Below are 18400 nucleotides of genomic sequence, written 5' to 3'. Positions count from 1 at the left end.
TGCACTAGAAGTGAATTTTTCCATAGGTCTAATCATGTAATGTTTCTGTATCAGGACACTAAACTCATAGAATAAGATTGGAGTGTCCTGTCCTACTCTCTTTTTAACATTCATTTGCAAATGATTGCTATCATTTTCTTTCTTTTTTTAATAATAAAAGTTATTTTATTTTAAATGCACAGTTTGCTTGTATATTCATTTTTTAAAAATTTTATTAGGTATTTTATTTATTTACATTTCAAATGTTATCCTCTTTCCTAGTTTCCCCTCTGAAAATCCCCTATCGCTCCTCCCTCCCCTTGCTCTCCAACCCACCCACTCCCATTCCTGGTCCTGGCATTCCCCTATACTAGGGCATAGAGCCTTCACAGGACCAAAGGCTTTTCCTCCCATTGATGACTGATTAGGCCATGACTTTAAGTGCTTGTAGTTCCTGTAGAGTTAGTAATGATGTCTTCTTGTTTCATTAGAGGTTTGAAAATTTTGATGCCAACAGTGATGGCTGAGCTAGAACGGGGATTTGGTAATGAAAACATCAACTGAGAGTTCTAGATGGTAGGCCTTCCTTCCCTGAAGGAGGAGGAGATACATGATTGATAGTAGGTAAGGGCTGGAGACATGTCTCAAGGAAAGACTCTCCTCTTATACAATTGCCTTTAGGCAAGAGAAGGAGGAGGACAAGGAAGAGGAGGAAGAAGAGGAGGAGGAGGAGGAGAAAGAGGACAAATATATTTTATTTAGGGCTCAAATAGACCTTCATAGCTTATAGAATATGATCCTAAATGTATTGTCATTCCACACATTCCATATTTTACTATTAATTTCATTTTATACATATTTTATGTTTTATGGGTATTTTACATGGATATATGTCTGTGTGTGTCCTACATGTGTGTCTACTGCTCACAGAGCCCAAAAAGGGATGTCAGATCACTTGGAACTGGAGTTATAGATGTTTGTGAGCTGCCATGTTGATGCTGGTAATAAAATTCATGTTCTCACAGAACCAATAAGTGCTCTTAACTGATGAGCCATCTCTCTAGCCTCCTATAAGAAGTGAAGAAATGCCTCTTATTTGCTGTGGTAATCCTAGAAATAAATGTTATCTGGTACCTCCAAAATACATTGTTAAACTTTGAATGTTCATTCAGATTAAGTTTAATACACACACACACACACACACACACACACACACACACACACACACACTGACAGAGATATATTCCTAGTTGTCTTTCCCATGCTTTTTTTGGTTGATAGAGAACAAAAGAATATCAAACAAATGTGTTTACGAATCACAGGGGACTTGATCTGTGCATAAAAGCAAAATAACAACAAAAACTCATACATATAGAACATACAATCAAGAAAGATTTTATTTTGAACCAACAGCATGAACACTCTTGAGACTTCATTGCAGGCCACTTGTTTCTATGCACTAGTCAATAAAATTGATATGATAAAAAACCCATATTGAAGGGAAATGAAATTTAAAATGAAATTTAAGGCCTGGAATTCATGTAACTTATGTCCAGAGAGTTGTTTTGTGAGCTTAGAAGCCTGAGGCTGGGAACCTAGCAGGCCCAGGCAAGTCAAAGCAGGCCCGCCTTTACACAGTAACCAGATGTTCTGCTGACCCACCCCTCAGGTTCCTGACATCCTAACTTGCTGACCTGTAATGAGTCTGCTGAGCCAATAGTGTGTATTCTTGCTAGCCCCTACCCCTACCCCTACAAAAACCCCTAGCTTTCCAGCCACGTGGTCAGTGCCTCTACCTCCTGTGTGAGGTACACATGGCCCGGAGCTCCGCCATTAAACTACTTTGTGTTTTTACATCAAGATGGTTTATTCATGGTTTTTGGGCGTCGCCTTCTCGAGACTAAAGTGGGGAGGGCTCCCCACGAAAGTCTTACAATGTCATAGCAGAGATTCTGAATACAAAGACTGCTAATGGTTAACGGTTGCTGTTAATTGCAGGGGACGAGAAAATGCTGTCCCTTTGCTCCACTACAATGGACTGAAACATTCTGTTTGGTTTTATTATAAGAAATATCTGGGTCTCTGACCACTAATTGTAGGTCTGAGCTTTGGCTGAAGCCAAGGTCATGAAAATCAATAGGGTGCTGAGTGTGCCCGCCCACGGCCACACTCCAAACCGGGTCTGTCCTGGAAGGCAAGCCGGGGAAGGGAAAAGACGTTGGGAAAGAACTGGGCCAAGACAAAGGATTCTGTTCAAAGCCCCATGTTTAATGAAGTACCGAGTTTATAAAGCATGGGAAAAACCCTTCCCCCCAGCCCCAGTCTTGGGGCCTAGTTCAGGTGCGAGCCTGTAGGAGGATCCTCAGGAATGCTGTCTCTGGAGAATCTCAGAACTTATGGTGTCTGCCCTGAGGCTATTGTTCTGGAGAGCAGTGGCAGGAGCACAATAGAGCTGACTTGGCAAGTCGTAAAGAACCAGGGCTGGTGGCCTGAGCCAGTGGCTGCAGAGGTCTGAGTCAGCCTGGGGATGCAACAGGGTGCCACTAACACACCCATTCAACTCATACTGGTAACCACTGTATAAACAGTCTACATTTTAAGTAGCAAGCACTGCTACCCTGTGATGGTTGGATTTTCTACATTATCATGAAGACATATCCTCTGCTGTATAGTTCCCACTTGTTTTGGGTATTTAGTTTAGTTTAGTTTAGTTCAGTTTTGTTTTGTTTTTCTTAAATAATCCAATCATTCCTAATATGCAGGGTTAAAAGTGCCTTTGATTCCATGTTGGCTTCATTATTGGAGTTATAAGACAGGAAAATCATATTCTAGAACAAAGAAAATATATGGTTTCAGGTTACAAATGAATATTATATGTATATATTTATACGTACATATGTGTACGCATAGAGGAACATAGATAGATACATAGATACATAGATAAAAATGATACAACTTCAATCAGTGTTGTAGTTGTTCCATGATGAGAATAGCACACCTTATGTGATGCACATATTTGATGTATATCATCTCCTCTTTGTTCTACACTCTAATTAAGGATTTGGTCAGAGCAAAGCTTTTTGGTTCAGTTAGCCATACACCTTGAGCTGGCTGAGAAGGGTTGCATATAGTTATCAAACAGTATTTCCTTAGTGTCTTTTTTTTTTGTTTTTTGTTTTTTGTTTTTGTTTTTGTTTTTGTTTTTTGTTTTTTGTTTTTTGTTTTTTTTTGTTTTGTTTTGTTTTGTTTTTTTGAGACAGGGTTTCTCTGTATAGCCCTGGCTGTCCTGGAATTCACTCTGTAGACCAGGCTGGCCTCGAACTCAGAAATCCGCCTGCTTCTGCCTCCCAAGTGCTGGGATTAAAGGCGTGCGCCACCATGCCTGGATTCTTTAGTGTCTTTAATTCAAGGAAAAAAGTAAAATCAGAAGGAAGGGAAACAGATCCTAAGATGCTGATTGAATACATTCCAGTGTGCAATTATCAAGTCAAGACCAGTAAAAAGACTCGTCAGTATAAGAAAAGTATTCCTAGTTAGCAGGGAGGCGGCCACACTGAAGCATCCTGAACACAGGTAAATTCATCACAATGCCAGGAGAGATACTTAACTTCACAGAGCCTCAGTTTATTTATTTGCAACAGGGAAGGGAAGAACCAGGTAGTTTGTTAGGCTTGTCTGTTTCACTTCTATGTCTAGATAATCATCAGCTACACAATTACTTTCTACCCTATCATCCCACCTCCCTCTCCAAATCACCTGATATTCATGCCATTGTGACTGCTATAATTCTAGGTATTATTCACGACAGCATAGATCCCAGAGGAACACCAGGGAAGATTTAGGAGGACTCTCAAATACTCACCCAAGGGAAATCACAACACGCTCTCTCAACCACAGCATGGCAGAGAGCAAAGCCAGACCAAACTCCAACACACTGCTGATCAGCATCACTGAAAGGGCTCCCTAAATTCAGGAGACAAGAGGTCGGTGTGACTGAGTCAGCCGAATCCCTCATACCTGAGTGGGAAGTGACTGGAGAGATGAAACCATCTCTACCATCAGAAAGGGGAAAGGATCTTCCCAAACCTACAAACGGGCTAACGTTGATGCCTTGTCCCTTCATTGCTTGGAGGAAGTGGGTGAAGAGGACAAACTAAATCAACAAAGCTAGTTTCTGCCATTTCTCATCCATCTTGGGCACGGATCCTGACTATATTGTTCACTAAATGTGGGAACAGAGAGGTGACCCCAGGTGAGAGTCAACAGCTCCTGTTCTTGGCTCTCTTTTGCTGCTTAATGTGAGTTTGGGCATGTCTCTGCTTCTCTAACATCTGTCTTATGTCTGCTCACTCATCACCCATAGTGGCACTTCCTCTGCAAAGACTTGTGAGGGTTAGTGAGCTTCTAACCATGCAAGCTGTTTGTAAAAGTCAGCATTGATAGACCATTCTTCCTTGGGATCTATTTTTATTTTGACTTGTTTTGTTTTGGTGTGTGTGCGTGTGCGTGTGTGTGTGCGTGTGCGTGTGTGTGTGTGTGTGTGTGTGTGTGTGGTGTATGTGTGTGACGGTAAAAAGGGAGAAAAGTAATCCGGTTTCTACAGTCTTTAACATCAGAAATTAACTCAAAGAATGGTCTAAGTAAAGAACACAGAGCCCATGACTTCTGTCATGAGGTATCCTTCATCAAGACCACTTGATAGGAAGGATGATGAATGTGACATTGTAAACCCTTCATTTATCTGCACACACACAAGCAGTGTTAAACTATGTACAATGTGAAACTATCCCATGATGCCATCTTTGTAATCCATGCAAATTTCTCCCCAATACTTCAGGTTTCTAAAGTCAGGCTTAGTTATTCCAGATGTTAATTTACTCACATTATTATGCATCTAATTTACACATTTTTCTTCTTGTGGTTTTCTTAACTAAGGAAGAAACACTGAACCCAGATCCATAAGGGAACAGAAAACCTGAGGTTGACCAGAAATGACCATCTGGCCATCTTAGAGCTGCGTTTCTTCTTTTTATTTTTTTATTTTACTTTTATTCTCATAAGAAAATGAATATTATTCAGGGTATTCATTGTTATCTTACCCAGCATTATGTTCATGTGCTAAGGACCAAGTGTATGTTCTTGGAAGTTTTAATTGAAGGCATGTTACTCCTGTTAGTCAAATTGCATTACTTTCTTCCAACAAGATGGAGGCCCTCACAACACTGCCAGTTACTCTTCTCGATTTCTCTGTATTTCTTTGTTCCTCATTTAACAATCCCATCACCTTGAGGGTGATGAAAGCAACAGTGAGCTCTCCTCTGCACAAACCAAGTGCTGGCTACTGTGAGCACTTGAGGGTGCAGACATCAGATATCCCTATCCCACTCCTGTCCTTCCCACAATCCATTTCCCAGTGCTTAGCTGAATTTTGCTCAGCTCATTTTACTCCCTCTACTACACATATGCCAAGTTTCTTTGTTGGTATGTCTAGATCACCTGAATCTTTTGGGTATGTGTCTTATCGTGCTAAAAGCATCTCTTTCCAATCTATATACCCAGCCCACTGAAGAAAGTGCTCATGCTTTTAACCCAGAATCAATTTGGAGTTAAAAATGATTTGGGGTTAAAAGCTTTAACATTGTATCTCTTTGCTTTATTCAGCTTTGACCATCCCCTAAGACCTCAAGCCAGACAGAGTGAGAGATTTTCAAACGAAAGGAAAAAGAGCACTATTTCCCATAACTAAAAACATTCAGTACAGACTTTAGAAATACTTACCGCCAGGACAGACATGGTGACAGCACATTGACTCCAGTCTGACTTGTAGAAAGTTTGGTAGTACTCATACTCAGTTAGACTAAGATCCTTGTTCTGCTTGCACTGTTTTGAGGCAGGATGCAAACCAGCCAGGCTGACAGAGATGATAACGATGCCCATGGAAGCAAATGAAACACTCAGGATGTTCAGAGTCAGGCTGCCATTTACCTGGAAGAAGCGGCACGTTTTTCTTATACTTTTCTTCCAAAATGGTTCAGCAATTCTCAGTTCTCTCTCTCTCTCTCTCTCTCTCTCTCTCTCTCTCTCTCTCTCTCTCGCTTCATTAGCAGCTGCAAAATTAATAATTTATTTCTTTATTCTTCCTAATGTACAATGGCTACCTGTAGAAAGTTCAGAAGCCCTGGTTTTCCATACCTATTTTTTCTATGCTCCATTTCCCAGATGATATTTGGTAGGTCACTTTATCCAGTCACCACCATATTTATTGGACTCTAAGAATGGCTGGGATCACACAAATCCAAACTTAAATGGCAATTGGATGGATAAACAGGATTTCAATGGTGGAAAGATAATGGTTCCCTGACAAATTCTTTACCCATGACTTTTAATGGAATCATAAAGTAAAACTGGAAAATTCTTAAGACAGTGTAAAAAGGGGAAGAGGTGCAGACAACAACCATGTTTCCTTTTCATCAACATTCTCAGTGCTGTAGTTTGGATAAGACAGATCTACTATAGAAGGACCTATTTGCTATGTAAGAACCTTCAGGAAATGCCTCTTGAGCAAAGGCTTGTCTGCATAGAAGAGCCCATGAAGGGGATATATCAGAACACAGGACATTCATCTTACTCTCTTTGTTATCCCTTACTGCCCAGTGGCACGTCTTTGCTTTCTTAGCATGAGCCACTCATTGCCTGTCTACAAGCTCAGAACAAAAAGATCCACCAAAACTATACACTGCTGAACCTCTGAAATATGAGCCCAAATGAACCATTCCTCTTTGTGAGCTGAGTTATCTCAAGAGTTGAATTTGGATTCACCTAATACTGGCAAATGTATTCAGAATGACACATCCTTTCCATATCCCACCCATGGAGGCATCAATGACACAGAAAAGGCTGGTGAGGCAGTCCTTACATTCTACCTCTCTCAGAGGCTCATATACACAAAGGTGAGTGTGGGGGAATTTGCTCTCAGTGTCAGGTAGACTTTGTATTCTGGAAAGCCTAATGATTGACTATAAGTAGGGCTGTAGACAGAAATCTAGACATTTGTCATTTGTGGAAACAGTGTGAGGCAGAAAGAAACAGACTGGGACGAGATGTTGGTAAATTGAGGCTACAGGGCCAGAGGTCCCTGGAGTCTCACTGATCGGCATTACTCAGTTCTAATACTCACTTTGGACCTCTTCTCCTTAACACTTATGGTGTCAGTGAAGTAAAGACACTTTTCTTGATAGTGGTTTTGTTTCTTTTTCAATGTATAGAAAATGAAAATTGAGCTAAGATCAGTCTGAAAGCTACAGTTACATGTAGGTATATCCAGGGTACACAGAGCTATATGGCACTTGAGTGTGATTTAATTTTAGGTCAGTTATATTTTAGAGAGATTGTATAAATCACTCAGAACGTGGTGCTTTTAGGTACTTCTTTTCACAAATAGTGACTAAAATCATACTCTTGGACACCTTGAACAATATTTTCAGGATATTGATAGACTTTATGGTCTTGAAATATACTAGTTTCATCCTCACATTCTTCTTTAGTCTCCAAACACTATGAAAAGAACATTCTTCAGCATCATTAATGAGCCTTAATCTACTTGCAGACTACCTACATTCTCAGTTGATTTTAGTCATGGCATTTTTACCACAGCAACAGAAAAGTAATTAATGTTTTGTATATTTGGGAGAGTGGTTTAGTCAGCTCTTCCTAACTAAATCCCTAAGCTACTGAGTTACATGGCATTCTCTTCCATGACTTCCCGAATCAACTTCTTAAGGAATGTGTGATCACTGAAGACTAGGTGAATCTTTACATCATTCCAAAGTTTCTTTCTATAGTTCAGCTTTCTTCTGCCCAGGACTAGTTTTTCACTGGAAGAAACTAAAGTAGGAAAATCTAAATTTGTTCTTAGGTAAAACAAATGACTACTGAGACTTTTAGAATTCTAACATTCTGCTTTTTAGTTCAAATTGTATATTCAGTTCCAGCAAAGCATTTCCTTTATGAAGATATAAATAAAAGACTTTTCTCATGTAGACATTTTCTCTAGGGATTCTTATGGATTTATGTGGTGAGACTGCATTGTATACCCATAACAAATATAACTCATTAAAATAAGAACATTAGCTTCAGTACTGGAGTAAAATTTGGAAGCTTTTTGTGTTGCTAGACCTTTCATTGCCATGACAAAAAGTTTCATGTAAACAACTCAAAATAAAAAATATGTTTGGCTCAGTTACAGAGGCTCAGATGACTGTTGTGGGACTTGGGTGGCAGATCAGAACGGCCCATAACATGCTTGTCAGAAAGCCAATGAGAGGATATCTGTGCTAACAACAGTTCAGTTTCTCCCTTTTACTTTATCTGGGTCTTTATCCTAGGGAATGGAGCCATCACATTTTGGAACCAGAACACCCCTAGAGGTATGCTTTATTAGTCTCTTAGGTCTTCTCTATCCAGTCAAGTTGATCATCAAGATTCACTATCATAGCCTGCTGCCTACACTCTGGCGTTATAAGAAGGCAGGATTTTATACATGGGGATCCCTTGGCACTGGTCTCAGACATAAGGCAAACTATGGTTTTGGTTACCTTGATAGAAACATTGTGCTCCACCTAGGGATATGGAGAACCCATAATCAGCTCACGGGTTGAAGAAGTAATCCATGTAGAGCTTAGCTTATAACTTTGAACATGAAAAACATGACCGTGAAGTATCCTCTGGGTTTCAGGCTCATCAGTTCTGTACTCACCAAAGGTTTTGTTGACTTTCTTTCCGTAATGATGGACAAAATTCCAGAGACAATAAACTGCTCAGACAAGAAGAAAACATTATCAGGTCACTTTCTATGTACAAAGTGACTACAGTTTACTTTATGGTGTTTGTGAAAAACTCTTCTGGACCAAATGACCAGTAATACACACACTTAGGCTCACGGGGGTGTCTCTTTGTCCATATACTATTCAGAGAACACAAGAAAAGGTAGATAAGAGCAGAAATCTATCCTATTAAAATTCATAAAATCTATAAGAGATAGCAAAAGCATATTTTGTTAATTGCAAAGGAAAATGTGGATTTCGATGATTTTAGAGTCTGATCTACAAGAAGAGAAAATGGAAAATAGTGTTGCAAGCAGTTGTCCCTCCTTTTATTGATAAAGTTAAGTCACTCTGATTTCCACATAAAAACCATTCAAACTGCCTTTAGTAACTCTCACTTGAACATGTTGAGGTAATATTTAATTTGCGATTTCCCGCATGCTGGTATTTTAGTAAGGGATTTGGGAGCTACATCCTCTAAGACACTGGCCTGCACTTTTCATTTCCTGTCATGCTTCTGGCCGCCATTCCATCACTATCTTGGCTTCAAGAAAATACTGGTATCTAAACATGAATTTAGAAAAATACTTCTTTCAGATTTTGGTGATAGTTTGACAGTGATCTGCACTAGGTTTTATTTATTTTTTGTTTTATTTTGTTTTACTGAAGGAAATATGGGAAGATATTAACAAATACAGAACAAAAGAAATAGGCTTTTCAGTAACTGATTCTAAAGATCAAGATAAATGGGAACAAAAGGAAGCATAAGTTTGCGTTTCCAGAAACCTTTTTATGTGATTTTAATAAATCATTATTTTATCATGATTGACTTTTTCTATTATTCAATAAATTAAATAAAACCAAGTCTTTAGTATTATTTTAAAAGAGAAATTTTGTGATTTCTATTTTCCAAAGTTAAACAGCCTATCCATATAAATAAATGTTGGGTCTTCATCTCTGTAATGATAGGGATTGAACTCAGGGTCTGTAAGGTCTATGGATGTGTTTTGCTGCTGAGCTACACCCACAGTTACAGAGATAGAGTCTAATAAAGCTAAAAGAACTGAGTGTCTCTTCTAATGCAAGAGATGATCTGTGTAAAAAGCACACAACAGTGAGGAGAGAAATGTAAAGAAACAGAACTGACCTAGAAATCACTGCATCAGCCCCATCATCAGTGTTAGGTCAACAGTAACATGTTGTAAATAATATGCACCATTAATGGTACCTACAGTATGGCAAGTCACTACTGTCATAGTTACCTATCCAGTCACCACTCTCAGCTCACTTAAAGATTAACAGGATATCAGACAAACTCAAACTTATAAATATTTTCAAAAATGCAGGCCATAGAAATTCAGAAATTGTCAAGTCACCAAGGACAAGCGAAGTCTGAGAAGGTTAAAAAAAAAAGGACGTCTAGTGAGTGGAACTTCTGGAGACAGAAGTGGTGGAATGCAATGTCTTTGAATGGAAACTGGGACAAAGAACAATCATGGAAAACTGGTGAAATCAGACAATATATTGGTCAGAGAAATGAAAATCAGAAATCACTAACACAAGAGAAGGAAAGATTGAGCTGTGGATGAATCAAAGGAAGAGATGTAGGAAGGGGGAAAACTGTATTAAGCAAACTGGATGCCCCAGTGAGAGGAATCCTCACTTGTGAGTAGACTCGATCACATCAGTCTAGAGGAGAGCTGTCCTCTGAGAAAAGGCCCTTCATGGCCTCCTGACTCCAGACATGAAGCAGGCTCAGAGGAAAATACAGTCTATCACCTGGAATGCCTCCAACAAAGTCAGATCAAAAGAATGAAAGTATTCCTTTCTGCAGTGTGGTTCACTGCTTGACTTTGCATGATACAAAATGCTCTGATCATTTGAATCCTGTTTCCTAGACTTTCCCCTAAACTCAAGAGGTAACTGAAGTCATCATTGCTCAAGAGATGACATGAAAGGGTGAAATTCATAAGAAATGTTTATTTGAACTAGATGGGAAAATCTTCAGAGTGACATAATGGCTGCCCTTCTATACTAAGACATTCTCTGATGACAAACAGGAAAACAAGGTCTATCATTGACCTCTTTTTCACAGTACACAGAAATGCAGTTAGGTGAAAACTCCCTTCTCTGTCTTCCCCCATCTTATTCCCCACAGAAGTCTACTTACAAACAAAGCTCCTATAAAAGGGTACCCAGATTTTAACAGGACAGAAAACACTGAGTTAAAATATGGGACAGGAGGAACAGATGCCAAAATGACTCCCAGAGCCAACACTGTCACAGCACACATGATCTGGATTGCCTGTTGAAAGAAGGGAGATGGTGATTAAACCAGCAATGACAAGAAGGACCTCTCTACTTTTTCCATGGTATCCATGCATCGTCATCTTCTACAATATCCCAGTGAACACACAGACACTGTACAAGCTCTGCTATGACAGAGAAAAGTTCATTCTGGCAGGGATGTGGTTCTGCCAGAACCTTGAGTGACCTTTAGGCATTTCTGTCCTTGAACCTCTTGCATGCTCATGATCCTTCCTGGCATCTCCTATCTTGAGTGCATGGGTAACAAGTCTCATGTTCCCTGTTGTAGGAAAACCAGGCATCTGTAATCCCTCCCACTCTCAGCACTAGAATGGGGAAACCTCTCCATACATCACCCAGAACCTACAGGATACCACATAGGGCCAGCTTCTCTGTCAAGCTCCACAGCACCTTCAGTCTAGTTGTTCATTCTGGGGATCCCTTGCCACTATATTAAATGGAAAAAATTTGACTTCCAGACACCTTCCTACACCTCCCAGACTCACAGCTCTTGTAATGTTGATTAAGCAATTTTATAAACCTTTTGCTACATGTACATCAAAGGAATTCAGTGGATTGTATGTATGCCCAAGGCAAGGCCATCAGTTCCATTAAGTTCTGAGACTGGGTGACACAGAGACCCATGCATATACTGTTAGTACAGACAAGACTGAAAAGCAACACACAGCAAAAAATGTTCTTCTCCCTTTACACAGAAAGGTTGCATTAGTGAGGCTAGAATGAACACAGGGTAGAAAACCAATGCTCTTTCTGTACCATCTCTTTTCACTAAGGAGGAGAAGGGTGTTCTACACTCAGAGAGCACCTAGAATGTAGCTACAAATATTTTCATCAATAAAATACTTAGAAAGTACTCTTCAAAAATGAAAAAACAAAAACAAAAAAAGAATCAAAGAACAAAATCTTAATGACCCATGGAATAAGGTCATTGGAGTGCAGTCCAAGTTCATTGGAATCAATGAAAACATTTGACAGTTTTAGAAGGTTTTAGTGATGTAAGCAGCTTGCCATGGGCCTTCCACCAGTGAACTGGCCACTCTGTGATCACTCAAAAAGAAGGCTTCCCTGACCCAAATTTATCTCTGGTCCTAATAAATAGAGCCTCACCCTCTGCTCTCCACCCACCCCAGGATGTTCTGAGTGGGATTTACCGCTATCACTTTGATCTCAGCCTTTAGATGTTTCTTCAGGCTGTCTTGCCTCTGTTGGGTAGGCTGGGGTTCATCTGTTTGGGGAAAGTTGATTCCATTTGGTGAAAGTGTTGTGATGGTCTCATTGGTCACTACCTGTGGAATCATGATGGAGCTGCCACAACTGGAAGAGAAAATAGACTCAGCTCTTATGAAGTACTGTGCTCATTGTAGTGGTTTGTTTTGTTATAGTTTGGTTTTGGTTCCGTTTGGTTGGTTGACTTAATTTTTTTGCTGTGTTTTTGCCTATTTGAAAGAGAGAGAGAGAGAGAGAGAGAGAGAGAGAGAGAGAGAGAGAGGTGAAGTTGGTTGGATGGGTGGAGAGGATCTAGGAGACAGGGAAAGTTAAACCACAATCAGAATACATTATATGAATTTTCAGTAAGAAATTAAGTACTTTGACTTTAAATATAAAATAACAACAAACAAAACAAACTGTGCTTCCTGGTTCTGCCCCCACCTCCCAGATTGCACCATTTGCATCCTTGACTTGTTCTTTGGCAGAAGAAACTGGTGGTATAGGGAAATGTAAAACTACTACATCTCAAATTTAGGAGTTATTTCCCCATAATGGTAAACAGAACCCAGTGCGTTTATAATAAACACATCATAGGCAGGGAAAGCCTGAATCCCTACAGGTTCCTGTGTCTATGCATAAATGTTCTCATGAAATTTGTCAAATGTAGCTCCAATTTCACCTAGAACAATTGCATTGTTTTTATTCAATGACATTCACTGTCCACTTACTTTGTGAGCCACGAGTTATTAAAGTCAACCTTTATGCTTTCCAGTCCATGCTAGGTACTACTCAAATATGTAAGCCCATTTGCCTGTTTTGAGTGTCTAATAGTGCCAGTTTAAGAATTAGCACTTCCCATTTTATCATATTTTAGTTCACATGATCTTGTAGGGGTTTTCTTCACCAAACCTATCCTTTGTGTTAATAAAATCACAATTAGAAAAAATTCAGAATTAACAATTTGATGTACATATGGAAGTAATTTATGCTTTGTACAGCAACATAAAATCATTGTTAAATAAATAGCCGAAGTTCTCATTATTGTCCAGTTGCCTACACACACTTGAGTGTTGGACCCCAGCTCTCTCTGACTCTCGTTCTTCTCTTTATTTTCCCACCAGTCAATGGCAATCTGTGTCTGAGTCTCTTCAGTGTGGAGAAGCACTTTAATGCAATGGCATGAGAAGTCCTGGAGTCCTAAGCTGTGGTTCAAGATTTGTCACACTCCCTGTTATATCCCTGTTAGTTGAAAGAACCATGTTCCCTGGGGAATGGGTTTCTGAGCTCTGCTTGACTCCCTTCTGTTCTCTGTGACATTCTCAGCCCTTAGGCTGTCCCATCAGTGAATGACCTGAGAGCTCTGCTCCTTATGTCAGTGATCACCAAGATCATGCAGCTAAAGCGGCCAGGACAGAGGTAAGCCAGATGCTCTGTGCCTTTGCCCATTTAGTTCTAAAGAGCCCCCGTGTCTACACTGCTTTCGTGAGCATCAGCAAGTTCTTGTAACTCAGTCCCAGAAACAGAGTGCTACACAGAGGGAAGTCTCTTCAGGGTTGCTTACCTGAGCCTGTGTGCCTTGTCATCCAGTCACTTCCAGCTGAGCTCTCAGGAACCCTAAGAGCCTTAACTCTGGGCTTTCTCAGGCTGATCTTTGGTTCCTTCTTGTGAACTTGTAACTGTCCCCAGCCCTTCCTTCTTCTGTGCTCACTGTATAGGAAGTGGTGCTTACAGGCTGTGGACATGCAACTGAGCCTAAACTTCCTATTTTAGAAACCCCCAATAACTTCAGAAAAACCACTAAGAGATTTGAGAGAGTGAGGGGTGGAGTAGTAAGTTCCTACAGCCACCAGCTTCACTTAAAGCCCAAGTTCACTTTCTTGAACTTCAATTGTTTAAGTGTTAAACTGGAAACAGCAACAAGCTGGGAAAAGCCATTAAGAAGAAAGTTTTCTGAAGGACCTGTGTTTCTTTTAAGTAGTATTTAAAGAACTGTCTTGATAACTAATGATATTACAAGTTGTAGTAATACTGACGAATTAAACATATCTCAATGTATAATAAAGTATGATAATAGTAATCATGACCTTGGGCTTTAATATATTACTTTATTATTTTGTAATACACTACTGAACACACAGTAATGTATAATCAATTGTAACAATTGAACATTTTACAGTATTTTTGTTACTTTGTTATTCATACTGTTTTCAATAATTCCTCAGCTTCTGAAAAATCAAAACAAAACACCTTATGCACAGTTTTTCAGCATTCATTGGTTAATCTACTCCCTTTAGAGTCTTCCTCATCTCTTCTAGCCTTCTCTAACAGGGGATGTGTCCAGGGAATTATTGGACACTTCTAGAAAAGTAATAGATCAGGAGAGAAGCAAGTGGAGAAGTTTCAACACACCAGGAATGACTTCAACAATCCCACACTCCAGATACAGTCATGAAGACAGGTGTCCCTGTGGCTTTCAGGCCTTGGGTGGGCACTGTTCTTCAGAAGGTGACTTTGACATAGCTTATTTCACAGGGGAGCCAGAGCCAGCTGCAGCAACTGGACAGCCACACTCTGACAACTTCCTTCTTTCCTTGGAGTCAGCCAGAAAGAAGCCAGTGTGAGCCACTGTCGCATCGAAAGGCTGTGGTGTGCTGATTCCTGGCAGGCTTCACAGCAGGCAAAAACAGCAACAGCAACATCATCAACAACAACAACAACAACAAAACTAGGAAGAGACATGAATAAAACTCAGCTCAGTTCCATTTTGTTGTAACTGGTGCCAGACCATGACTTCTAGCGTCTGGCCCTAATTGCTTTACTTTAGCCATATTAAGCACAGCACAATTTGGAACAAAGGTTTTCAGATAGCAATGAACTCAGGCCCAAGCTCACAATGTAATGTCACTTTGAGGTCCTTTACAAAGTAAACCTGGCTTTTTTCACAAGAATGTTTACTGTTGACTCAGTGCTACTGCCCAAGATTTAAGCTTCAGGGAGCTTGACTGAGGGATACATGATGCCTGTGGGTTTCAGCATTGGCCTGGCCCTAAGATAACATAGACATCCCTGAGGCTGTGACAAAGCACAAGTAACAAATCCACCTCATGAGGGTGGGTTTTATAGTCTAAAAGCAGTGCTCAAGATTTAAGGTCTGGGTCTGCAACCAGTAAAAACAAATTCTGAGAGATGTGGGCAGATGCTGTCTCATCTAAGAGCAAAGGACCACCAGGTTGCAAACCTACAACATTCCTGGCATTCGTTGAAGAGCAGCTATTCATCCCATTCCAATGAACATGTAAGCCACCTCTTTATCTATCCTGGCTTCTTCAGTGCTTATCCGTGTACCCAGGCCTTTTTGTCCTATGCAGTTGTGAATTCTACAGTTCCTGCATGAACTCTTTTGCAGAAGACACAAGCTAAGACATGTTTTATCATCTGGGAGTTACCTTTGTCTTCAAGGCCAGAACAGCACAAAGAGAAAGCCCTGCTTCAATTCTGGAAAAGACTGAGGGGCCAGCTTCTCTTAGAACTCCATCCTGAACTTCTGGAGCAGGGGCTATAGGAACAACTGTTGCCTGTGCCTGGGATATGTTCTTCTAGCTGGGTTGCCTTGTGTGGCCTCAGTGGGTGAGGAATCCTCCCAGAGATTTAAAGTGACAGGGTTGAAAGACAATCAAAGAGGCCCTACTCACTTAGAGGAGAGGGGGAGGGAAAATGGAGGAAGGATTGTGGGAGAGGGGTGACTGGGAGGAGGACAGTGAGAAGGATGTAAAGTGAATAAATAAAAAAAAAAATCCGGTGTTGCTTCTTTCAAGGATGCCTACTGTCACTGTTCCTTTCACATTGTGCCCTGTGCCCTTGCCACACCCACTCCAGTCATCTGTCTGAGACTTGGATTGAGGAGGGCCCATTGAGCCCGGTCCATGGCTTGCCCTCATCACTGTCCCACAACCTAGTGAATTAGTAAGGTGCAGCTGTTCTCCTGAGCTTTGACCATGGTGAAGTATAGCCTCTCGAGGACAGGACACCCACTTTTGTCTGCAGGAGAATTTCCTAATAAATTAGTTGAATCTTTCAACCTGACATACCCTCACCAGTATATTCTTCATTCCATGCTCTCACAATTTGAAATGTGTGTAAAGACATTTAATAGGTTGCACGAGACAATGCATGTAAGAATATTGTTACAAATCCTATACACTGGACAAAAGAGTGAGGTTTTGCCAAGCTACCCCATACCATCCCTGACCATCCATTCTCAGGATCCATCTTTTTTCTTCTCCCAAACCTAGGGCTTTTGAGCTTTATTTGAAAACAGGACTTCTGCAGCCTGAGCAAAAAGCTGCTTTCCCCAATCTGACCTTATTTCCATTCTGCCCTTACATTCTTGGTGGTCTCAAGAGGCTGAGCCCTGCTCCTTAACCTAAAGATAAAAGTCCAACTACAAACTGCTGTTTATACAACTATCCTTTAAGGCATTGACAGTTTGAACCAATTTCTCCTTTGTTCCTTTGATGTAGGATCTCCTGTAGCCCAGGCTGGCTTCTAACTCACTATATAAAAGAGGCTGGCCTTATGCTGAGATTCTAGACATACATTGCAATCTCTATTAACATTTGGTAAATATTTATCTACATGTGTTATACACAATCATTTCTTGTCATTCTCATCTACTACCCTCCATCTCAAGTCTTCATCAGTTTATTCTTCATTCATCACATGTGTCTTACTAAAGGAAGTACACATAGTGTCCCGGATTTTGCCTATCCATCTATCTAGATTGAATGATTTATTACCTACTACTCACCAGTTATTAAACACCACTGAGTAACAACTGTGCTAGTGAATGTACTCGTGAATCAGACGATATGTGTCTTTGAGGGTGGAAATATTTGTGCATAGAAAATTATGTGCCACGTTATGTATCTATACATACATATACACATACACATATACATACATATACATAAACATGCAAGAGATAGACAGGTGAGCGCACGCGCGCGCGCGCGCGCGCACACACACACACACACACACACACACACACAGGGGAGGAGTTAGGTATGGCGGCTATGTACCATGTACAACTATAGCTATTGAGAATTCTAAAAGGAACTAAGAGCCAAATATTTCTAGATTATCTAAGTTTGTTTAAATTCGTGGTACTTCCTCCATTTTCTTTTGTTTTAGTTTTTGTGTGTGTGGTTGTATACATACAATAAAAGCTCACTTATGTTTATCATGATTTTCCAGAAAGAAAGAGAATGAGATTGTGACACAGAACAAGAAAATAGGAGTAGATTCTGGAACTACTCAGAAATAGTTTTTGAGATGTATCTTCTCTGGCTTGCATGTGAAATTTCCTAATTAAACCAGCCCACTAGAAGAGTACACACAGGATAAGAAAATTGAATACATTTTTTACAGTTTTAGGAAATGCAACCTTGCAACTGTAGGAAAAATACTTCCCTTCCTCTTTCCTCTACTCACCTTTTCTACTCTTCTATTCTCTTCCTCTACTCACCTTTTCTACTCTTCTATTCTCTTGATAAGGAAAAAAACCAAAAACAAAAAAACAAACAAAAAAACCAAATGCTTCAAATGGAGAGGGAAAAATGCAGTATTTCACAATACCATCAGTCTTGCTCATAACGTCTGTAGCTTACTGGGCAATAGGAAAGATGCAGCTGTGGGTATAGCCTGGCCACTGCTGTGTGCTGTGACCAAATTCAGAGAACAAAGGGTTGAGAGCTTAGCACAAGCACTTTCATGAACTGACTGGAACATCCCATCCCTAGCTGAGAGCTCACTTCCTGTAATGAGAACAAGGAAGCAACAACTCACAGAGAACAGAAAGCAACAGAGAGCAAGCTTTGGAAGCCCTTTTGGTTGGTCTGCTTTGGGGTTTTTTGTTTGTTTGCTTTTTGTTTTTTTGTTTTGTTTTGGTTTTTGTTTTTTATTTGATATTTTTTTTATTTACATTTCAAAGGCTATCCCAAAAGTTCCCCATACCCTCCCCCCACCCCTGCTCCCCTACCCACCCACTCCCACTTCTTGGCCCT

The 18400-nt window shown here is 40.2% G+C and overlaps 2 protein-coding genes across 3 annotated transcripts in view; both read right to left on the bottom strand.

Annotated features, from left to right (window-relative positions):
- LOC110326915 (membrane-spanning 4-domains subfamily A member 4D) overlaps window positions 1–18400 on the bottom strand; it is a 248968-nt gene that overhangs the window by 226188 nt on the left and 4380 nt on the right. The window lies entirely within an intron of this gene.
- LOC110326929 (membrane-spanning 4-domains subfamily A member 6C) lies at window positions 2120–17863 on the bottom strand. 2 transcript variants are annotated; one of them, XM_029532022.1, is made up of 7 exons: window positions 17829–17863; window positions 12281–12443; window positions 10972–11106; window positions 8735–8791; window positions 5758–5964; window positions 3842–3942; window positions 2120–2807 (listed from the first exon to the last, which is right to left on the bottom strand). In XM_029532022.1, exons 2-7 carry the CDS (start codon window positions 12425–12427, stop codon window positions 2801–2803), a joined length of 654 nt encoding a protein of 217 aa, XP_029387882.1. In that variant the 5' UTR covers window positions 12428–12443; window positions 17829–17863; the 3' UTR covers window positions 2120–2800. The 2 variants fall into 2 exon arrangements, with proteins under 2 accessions (XP_029387882.1, XP_021061250.1); XM_021205591.2 differs by lacking the exon at window positions 17829–17863 and adding an exon at window positions 13900–14182.

Source organism: Mus pahari, chromosome 1 (assembly GCF_900095145.1).
Source record: "Mus pahari chromosome 1, PAHARI_EIJ_v1.1, whole genome shotgun sequence".
NCBI lineage: Eukaryota > Metazoa > Chordata > Mammalia > Rodentia > Muridae > Mus > Mus pahari.
Note: the sequence above shows the minus strand (reverse complement) of the source record. Positions and strands in the feature narration are given on the sequence as shown.